The sequence below is a fragment of the Somniosus microcephalus genome, chromosome 4 (genome assembly GCF_052327205.1).
Source record: "Somniosus microcephalus isolate GS21.2 chromosome 4, FLI_Smic_1.0, whole genome shotgun sequence".
Lineage (NCBI taxonomy): Eukaryota > Metazoa > Chordata > Chondrichthyes > Squaliformes > Somniosidae > Somniosus > Somniosus microcephalus.
Genome location: NC_140990.1, coordinates 4498593 through 4507536, shown reverse-complemented (window position 1 = coordinate 4507536; position 8944 = coordinate 4498593). Strand labels below are relative to the sequence as shown.

Genomic DNA, 8944 nt, shown 5'->3' with positions numbered 1-8944 from the left:
TCTGGGGAGGGCTCCGGTCTGGAGTCTGGGGAGGGCTCCGGCCTGCTGTCTGGGGAGGGCTCCGGTCTGGAGTCTGGGGAGGGCTCCGGCCTGGTGTCTGGGGAGGGGTCCGGCCTGGAGTCTGGGGAGGGCTCCGGCCTGCTGTCTGGGTGAGGGGTCCGGTCTGGAGTCTGGGGAGGGCTCCGGCCTGCTGTCTGGGGAGGGCTCCGGCCTGGTGTCTGGGGAGGGGTCCGGCCTGGAGTCTGGGTAGGGGACCGGCCTGCTGTCTGGGGAGGGGTCCGGCCTGGAGTCTGGGGAGGGGTCCGGCCTGCTGTCTGGGGAGGGCTCCGGTCTGGAGTCTGGGGAGGGCTCCGGCCTGGTGTCTGGGGAGGGGTCCGGCCTGGAGTCTGGGGAGGGCTCCGGCCTGGAGTCTGGGGAGGGCTCCGGCCTGGAGTCTGGGAGGGGTCCGGCCTGGTGTCTGGGGAGGGGTCCGGCCTGGAGTCTGGGGAGGGGTCCGGCTGCTGTCTGGGGAGGGGTCCGGCCTGGAGTCTGGGGAGGGGTCCGGCCTGGTGTCTGGGTAGGGCTCCGGCCTGGAGTCTGGGAGCGCTCCGGCCTGGTGTCTGGGGAGGGCTCCGGTCTGGGGAGGGCTCCGGCCTGCTGTCTGGGGAGGGCTCCGGTCTGGAGTCTGGGGAGGGCTCCGGCCTGCTGTCTGGGGAGGGCTCCGGCCTGGAGTCTGGGGAGGGGTCCGGCCTGGAGTCTGGGGAGGGCTCCGGCCTGCTGTCTGGGGAGGGGTCCGGCCTGGAGTCTGGGGAGGGGTCCGGCCTGGTGTCTGGGGAGGGGTCCGGCCTGGAGTCTGGGAGGGCTCCGGCCTGGAGTCTGGGGAGGGGTCCGGTCTGGAGTCTGGGGAGGGCTCCGGCGTGGTGTCTGGGGAGGGGGTCCGGCCTGGAGTCTGGGGAGCGCTCCGGCCTGGGGAGGGGTCCGGCCTGGAGTCTGGGGAGGGGTCCGGCCTGGTGTCTGGGGAGGGCTCCGGCCTGGAGTCTGGGGAGGGCTCCGGCCTGGGGAGGGGTCCGGCCTGGAGTCTGGGGAGGGGTCCGGCCTGGAGTCTGGGGAGGGGTCCGGCCTGGAGTTCTGGGTAGGGGCTCCGGCCTGGAGTCTGGGGAGGGGTCCGGCCTGGTGTCTGGGGAGGGGTCCAGCCTGGAGTCTGGGGAGGGGTCCGGCCTGGAGTCTGGGTAGGGCTCCGGCCTGGAGTCTGGGGAGGGGTCCGGCCTGGTGTCTGGGGAGGGGTCCGGCCTGGTGTCTGGGGAGGTGTCCAGCCTGGAGTCTGGGGAGGGCTCCGGCCTGGAGTCTGGGGAGGGGTCCGGCCTGGTGTCTGGGGAGGGGTCCGGCCTGCTGTCTGGGGAGGGCTCCGGCCTGGAGTCTGGGGAGGGTCCGGCCTGGTGTCTGGGGAGGGGTCCGGCCTGCTGTCTGGGGAGGGGTCCGGCCTGGAGTCTGGGGAGGGGTCCGGCCTGGAGTCTGGGTAGGGGCTCCGGCCTGGAGTCTGGGGAGGGGGTCCGGCCTGGTGTCTGGGGAGGGTCCGGCTGGAGTCTGGGAGGGGGTCCGGCCTGGTGTCTGGGGAGGGGTCCGGCCTGGAGTCTGGGGAGGGGTCCGGCCTGCTGTCTGGGGAGGGGTCCGGCCTGGTGTCTGGGGAGGGGTCCGGCCTGGAGTCTGGGAGGGGACCGGCCTGGAGTCTGGGAGGGCTCCGGCCTGGAGTCTGGGGAGGGGACCGGCCTGGTGTCTGGGGAGGGGTCCGGCCTGGAGTCTGGGGAGGGCTCCGGCCTGGAGTCTGGGGAGGGGACCGGCCTGGTGTCTGGGAGGGGGGTCCGGCCTGGGGGTCTGCGAGGTCCTGGTGTCTGGGGAGGGCTCCGGCCTGGAGTCTGGGGAGGGGTCCGGCCTGTGTCTGGGGAGGGGACCGGCCTGGAGTCTGGGGAGGGGGTCCGGCCTGGTGTCTGGGGAGGGGTCCGGCCTGGAGTCTGGGGAGGGGTCCGGCCTGGAGTCTGGGGAGGGGTCCGGCCTGGTGTCTGGGGAGGGGCTCCGGCCTGGAGTCTGGGGAGGGGTCCGGCCTGGAGTCTGGGGAGGGGTCCGGCCTGGAGTCTGGGGAGGGTCCGGCCTGGTGTCTGGGGAGGGGACCGGCCTGGAGTCTGGGGAAGGGGTCCGGCCTGGAGTCTGGGAGGGGTCCGGCCTGGTGTCTGGGGAGGGGGTCCGGCCTGGTGTCTGGGGAGGGTCGGCCTGGAGTCTGGGAGGGGTCCGGCCTGGAGTCTGGGGAGGGGTCCGGCCTGGAGTCTGGGGAGGGGTCCGGCCTGGAGTCTGGGGAGGGGTCCGGCCTGGTGTCTGGGGAGGGGTCCGGCCTGGTGTCTGGGGAGGGGTCCGGCCTGGTGTCTGGGGAGGGGTCCGGCCTGGAGTCTGGGGAGGGGTCCGGCCTGGTGTCTGGGGAGGGGTCCGGCCTGGTGTCTGGGGGGGTCCGGTCTGGGGAGGGTCCGGCTGGTGTCTGGGAGGGCTCCGGCCTGGAGTCTGGGAGGGGGTCCGGCCTGGAGTCTGGGGAGGGACCAGGCCTGGAGTCTGGGGAGGGGTCCGGCCTGGAGTCTGGGGAGGGGGGTCCGGCCTGGTGTCTGGGGAGGGGTCCGGCCTGGTGTCTGGGGAGGGGTCCGGCCTGGAGTCTGGGGAGGGGTCCGGCCTGGTGTCTGGGGAGGGGTCCGGCCTGGAGTCTGGGGAGGGGTCCGGCCTGGTGTCTGGGGAGGGGTCCGGCCTGGAGTCTGGGGAGGGGTCCGGCCTGGTGTCTGGGGAGGGGTCCGGCCTGGAGTCTGGGGAGGGGTCCGGCCTGGTGTCTGGGGAGGGGGTCCGGCCTGCTGTCTGGGGAGGGGTCCGGCCTGGTGTCTGGGTAGGGGTCCGGCCTGGTGTCTGGGGAGGGGTCCGGCCTGGAGTCTGGGGAGGGGTCCGGCCTGGTGTCTGGGAGGGGTCCGGCCTGGTGTCTGGGGAGGGGTCCGGCCTGGTGTCTGGGGAGGGGGTCCGGCCTGGTGTCTGGGGAGGGGTCCGGCCTGGAGTCTGGGGAGGGGTCCGGCCTGGTGTCTGGGGAGGGGTCCGGCCTGGGAGTCTGGGGAGGGCTCCGGCCTGGAGTCTGGGGAGGGGTCCGGCCTGGAGTCTGGGGAGGGGTCCGGCCTGGAGTCTGGGGAGGGGGTCCGGCCTGGAGTCTGGGGAGGGTCCGGCCTGGAGTCTGGGGAGGGGTACGGCCTGGAGTCTGGGGAGGGGTCCGGCCTGGTGTCTGGGAGGGGTCGGCCTGGAGTCTGGGGAGGGGTCCGGCCTGGAGTCTGGGGAGGGGTCCGGCCTGGTGTCTGGGGAGGGGTCCGGTCTGGGGAGGGGTCCGGCCTGGAGTCTGGGGAGGGGGTCCGGCCTGCTGTCTGGGGAGGGGTCCGGCCTGGTGTCTGGGGAGGGGTCCGGCCTGGAGTCTGGGGAGGGGACCGGCCTGGAGTCTGGGGAGGGGTCGGGGCCTGCTGTCTGGGGAGGGGTCCGGCCTGGTGTCTGGGGAGGGGTCCGGCCTGGAGTCTGGGGAGGGGCCCGGCCTGGAGTCTGGGAGGGGGTCCGGCCTGGAGTCTGGGGAGGGGTCCGGCCTGGAGTCTGGGGAGGGCTCCGGCCTGGTGTCTGGGGAGGGGTCCGGCCTGGAGTCTGGGGAGGGCTCCGGCCTGGAGTCTGGGGAGGGCTCCGGCCTGGTGTCTGGGTAGGGGGACCGGCTGGAGTCTGGGGAGCGCTCCGGCCTGGTGTCTGGGGAGGGGGTCCGGCCTGGTGTCTGGGGAGGGGTCCGGCCTGGTGTCTGGGGAGGGGTCCGGCCTGGAGTCTGGGGAGGGCTCCGGCCTGGAGTCTGGGGAGGGCTCCGGCCTGGAGTCTGGGGAGGGGTCCGGCCTGGAGTCTGGGAAGGGCTCCGGCCTGGTGTCTGGGGAGGGCTCGGCCTGGTGTCTGGGGAGGGGTCCGGCCTGGAGTCTGGGGAGGGGTCCGGCCTGGAGTCTGGGGAGGGGTCCGGCCTGGTGTCTGGGGAGGGCTCCGGCCTGGTGTCTGGGGAGGGGGTCCGGCCTGGTGTCTGGGGAGGGGTCCGGCCTGGAGTCTGGGGAGGGGTCCGGCCTGGAGTCTGGGGAGGGTCCGCCTGGTGTCTGGGAGGGGTCCGGCTGGAGTCTGGGGAGGGGTCCGGCCTGGAGTCTGGGGAGGGGTCCGGCCTGGTGTCTGGGGAGGGGGTCCGGCCTGGAGTCTGGGGAGGGGTCCGGCCTGGTGTCTGGGGAGGGGCTCCGGCCTGGTGTCTGGGGAGGGCTCCGGCCTGCTGTCTGGGAGGGGTCCGGCCTGGAGTCTGGGGAGGGGTCCGGCCTGGAGTCTGGGGAGGGGTCCGGCCTGGTGTCTGGGGAGGGGTCCGGCCTGGAGTCTGGGGAGGGGTCCGGCCTGGAGTCTGGGGAGGGGTCCGGCCTGGTGTCTGGGGAGGGGTCCGGCCTGGTGTCTGGGGAGGGGCTCCGGCCTGCTGTCTGGGGAGGGGTCCGGCCTGGTGTCTGGGGAGGGGTCCGGCCTGGAGTCTGGGGAGGGGACCGGCCTGGAGTCTGGGGAGGGGTCGGGCCTGCTGTCTGGGGAGGGGGTCCGGCCTGGTGTCTGGGGAGGGGTCCGGCCTGGAGTCTGGGGAGGGGCCCGGCCTGGAGTCTGGGGAGGGGGTCGGCCTGGAGTCTGGGAGGGGTCCGGCCTGGAGTCTGGGGAGGGCTCCGGCCTGGTGTCTGGGGAGGGGTCCGCCTGGAGTCTGGGGAGGGCTCCGGCCTGGAGTCTGGGGAGGGCTCCGGCCTGGTGTCTGGGTAGGGGGACCGGCCTGGAGTCTGGGGAGCGCTCCGGCCTGGTGTCTGGGGAGGGGGTCCGGCCTGGTGTCTGGGGAGGGGTCCGGCCTGGTGTCTGGGGAGGGGTCCGGCCTGGAGTCTGGGGAGGGCTCCGGCCTGGAGTCTGGGGAGGGCTCCGGCCTGGAGTCTGGGGAGGGGTCCGGCCTGGAGTCTGGGGAGGGCTCCGGCCTGGTGTCTGGGGAGGGCTCCGGCCTGGTGTCTGGGGAGGGGTCCGGCCTGGAGTCTGGGGAGGGGTCCGGCCTGGAGTCTGGGGAGGGGTCCGGCCTGGTGTCTGGGGAGGGCTCCGGCCTGGTGTCTGGGGAGGGGTCCGGCCTGGAGTCTGGGGAGGGGTCCGGCCTGGAGTCTGGGGAGGGGCTCCGGCCTGGTGTCTGGGGAGGGGTCCGGCCTGCTGTCTGGGGAGGGGTCCGGCCTGGAGTCTGGGGAGGGGTCCGGCCTGGAGTCTGGGGAGGGGACCGGCCTGCTGTCTGGGGAGGGGTCCGGCCTGGAGTCTGGGGAGGGGTCCGGCCTGGTGTCTGGGGAGGGGTCCGGCCTGGAGTCTGGGGAGGGGTCCGGCCTGGAGTCTGGGGAGGGGTCCGGCCTGGAGTCTGGGGAGGGGTCCGGCCTGGAGTCTGGGGAGGGGTCCGGCCTGGTGTCTGGGGAGGGGTCCGGCCTGGAGTCTGGGGAGGGGTCCGGCCTGGAGTCTGGGGAGGGGTCCGGCCTGGAGTCTGGGGAGGGGTCCGGCCTGGTGTCTGGGGAGGGGGTCCAGCCTGCTGTCTGGGGAGGGCTCCGGCCTGCTGTCTGGGGCTCCCGGTGAGCAGACCCTGACGGCTGCGCTCTGTGTTGTTTCTCTCAGACCATCAAGCTGCTGATGGAGAAGGAGAGGGTGAAGGGTTTCTGTCAGGTGGTGGTGGCGGCGAAGGTGCGTGAGGGAGTCTCCCACCTCATCCAGTCGTGCGGGCTGGGCGGCATGAAGCACAACACCGTGGTCATGGGCTGGCCCAACTGCTGGAGGCAGAGCGAGGATCCGCGAGCTTGGAAAACCTTCATCGGTGAGTGTCCGAGGTCCTTCGGCCCCTTCACCGCCCACCCCCCCCGCTTCTCCCCCTTCCTCCCGTCGCCCCAACCCCCCCTCGCAGTGACAAGAAAGGCTCCCATTTCTACGCCTTTCATCACCTCAGGGCATCCTTATTTCTCAAGACTAAAATTATATTTCTTAAGGCTAAAGGGATATGGGGAGAAGGCAGGGACAGGGTACTGAATTTGGATGATCAGCCATGATCTCATTGAATGGCGGAGCAGGCTCGAGGGGCCGAATGGCCGACTGCTGCTCCTATCTTCTATGTTTCACACTCTCTGTCTCTCCCTGTCTCTGTGTCTCTCTCTCCCTGTCTCCCTCTCCCTGTCTGTCTCTCTCTCTCTCTCTCCCTGTCAAATTCAAATTCAAATCGCTTTATTGGCATGATAAGTTACATCTTATGTTGCCAAAGCATCAAAATACATTTATGGTTGAACACATAAACGCAGTTCTATTCATACAGTGTATAAACAGGTATATCCCTGAGTGTATAAATATACATTCGCATTGTTTATATATATTCTTGTCTTAGTTTACTGGTTGTCCCTCTGTTCATGGCAAGCTGTAACATAGTGTGCCGCCAGTGTTATACAGCTTCTCTCCTCCCCCAGTAGGAATGGGAGTTTTTGGTCGTCATTCAGATTTCTGAATTCAGGGCATATTTGTGAGAATTTTTGGTAGAAATTCTCCCTGATGCCCTGATATTTTCCACAGGCTGTGAGGAAGTGCATCTCTGTCTCCACTACTCCCTGACTGCAGTGAGAGCATATCCTGTCTTCTCTTGGCAGCCGGGTCTGCCTGTGTCTGCCTTTTTCGATCGCTAGGCTATGTTCGCTAAGTCTGTACCTTGTCAAGGTTCTTCTCAGTTTGTTATCCTTTACCATGGTCAGGTAATCAGCTATGTTGTATTGTCTGTTTAGGGCCAAGTAGCAATTGAGTTTGCTTTAGGTTTTTGTTGTTTCTGCCCAATATGTCAGATATTTTTCCTTTTGCTTAGCGACGATTGTGTTGGGTCGAATTCTTTGTGTTACCCTGTCACTGTCCTGGGGCTGGTTATTGTTAGTATTGTTATTAGTTACTTCACTGAGTCCCAGGACTAGTTGACTGAGGGTATTCTTCTTTATGGTCAGCTCTTGGCCTTTCAGGGCGTCGTAGTGATAGCATTGGGGGTTGCTCATTTGTAGGTGTCCCTCTCCCTGTCTGTCTCTCTCTCTCCCTCTCCCTGTCTGTCTCTCTCTCTCTCTCTCTGTCCCTCACTCCCTCTCCCCTCTCATAAGAACATAAGAAATAGGAGCAGGAGTAGGCCAATCGGCCCCTCGAGCCTGCTCCGCCATTCAATAAGATCATGGCTGATCTGATCCTAACCTCAAATCTTCTATCACTCTCCATCCACCCGAACCCATGTGATCTCCCGGGAGAGGCGAAAAACCAGATAAAAAACCCAATGGCCAATTTGGGAGAAAAAAATCTGGGAAATTCCTCTCCGACCCATCTAGGCGATCGAAATTCTTCCAGGAGATCATTCTGTCCCTATATTTTCTACAGTACTTACCTTCTGTAAAGGCGATCTCCACCCCAGCCAGGAACAGGAATAAAACCATCTCCTGAAATCTAACACAGAATTAGAACACAAGAAGTAGGAGCAGAACCAGGCTACACGGCCCCTGGGCCCGCTCCACTACCCACAGGGCCATGACCACTCCGAACCTAGACTCATGTCCAATTTCCTGCCCGCTCCCCGTAACCCTTAATTCCCTTTACTTCTAGGAAACTATCTATTTCTGTTTTAAATTTATTTAATGATGTAGCTTCCACAGCTTTCTGGGGCAGCAAATTCCACAAACCTACCTGATGCGCTATCAATAACTCAAAAGACTGAGATTAAGCGAGTAATTAACAGGCTTTTATTAACAAGAGAATGAAGGTGTGCCTCGAGTGGTCGACCGGTCCAGAATACAGAGGGACTGTGGAGCAGTCACCTTTATACCTGGATTCGTGGGAGGAGTCAGCCCAGGCATGTACACAGTGGAATACAAACAGTGGTTTACCACACTACCACCCTCTGAGTGAAGAAGTTTCTCCTCATCTTAGTTTTGAAAGAGCAGCCCCTTATTCTAAGATTATGCCCCCGAGTTCTAGTTTCACCCATCATTGGGAACATCCTCCCCGCATCCACCCGATCAAGCCCCTTCACAATGCCTCTCCCTCTGCATGTCTCTCCCTGTCCCTGTCTCTCTCTGTCGCCCTCACACTTTCTTCACCCAGAGAGTGGTGAACCTGTGGAATTCTCTACCACAGAAGGCAGTGGAGGCCAATTCATTAAATATATTCAAGAAGGAGTTGGATATGTTTCTTGAGGCTAAAGGGATCAAGGGATATGGGGAGAAGGCAGGGACAGGGGACTGAATTTGGATGATCAGCCATGATCACATTGAATGGCGGAGCAGGCTCGAGGGGCCGAATGTTTCTAAAGCGATTTACGGCCAATCAAGTACTTTTTTCTTTAAAGGTGTCGTCACTGTTGTAATGTCGCGAACGCGGTAGCCAATTTATGCACAGCATGATCCCGCTAGATGACCAGATGATCAGTTTTGAGGTGTTGGTGATTGGGTTTTGGTGGTGATGTCTCGGGGAGTCTGGGTTGGGTTTTGGTGATGTGCGCTCCTGTTCTCCATCGCAGGGACGGTGAGGGTCACCACCGCTGCCCACCTCGCCCTGCTGGTGCCCAAGAACATCACATTCTTCCCCGGTAACGGAGAGCCTTTCACCGAGGGCACGGTCGATGTCTGGTGGATCGTACACGATGGCGGGATGCTGATGCTGCTCCCCTTCCTGCTGAAACAGCACAAGGTACTGGGGGAGGGGGGCGGGGGGGGGGGGTTTGTACTCCGGGGGAGGTGGTGGGGTATGTACTCTGGGGGGGCGGTGGGGGGGTGACGAGGCTCCCCCGGGGGAAGGGATGGCAGGAACTGGAGGAGACCATTCAGTTCCTCGAGCCTATTACACAACCTCCCTCAGAGAT

General features: G+C 65.6%; 2 protein-coding genes across 2 annotated transcripts in view; both read left to right on the top strand.

The window, feature by feature from the left end:
* The window catches only part of LOC147118197 (solute carrier family 12 member 6-like), a 69045-nt gene that overhangs the window by 21129 nt on the left and 38972 nt on the right, over positions 1-8944 (top strand). Inside the window, exons 7-8 of the mRNA XM_085984292.1 lie at positions 5701-5896; positions 8603-8772. The gene's annotated coding sequence lies outside the window, so the exon portion shown is untranslated. The remainder of the gene's footprint in view (positions 1-5700; positions 5897-8602; positions 8773-8944) is intronic.
* The window catches only part of LOC147118198 (solute carrier family 12 member 6-like), a 56330-nt gene that overhangs the window by 44783 nt on the left and 2603 nt on the right, over positions 1-8944 (top strand). The window contains exons 9-10 of the mRNA XM_085983677.1: positions 5701-5896; positions 8603-8772. Of these exons, the coding sequence (XP_085839803.1) occupies positions 5701-5896; positions 8603-8772 (366 nt within the window). The remainder of the gene's footprint in view (positions 1-5700; positions 5897-8602; positions 8773-8944) is intronic.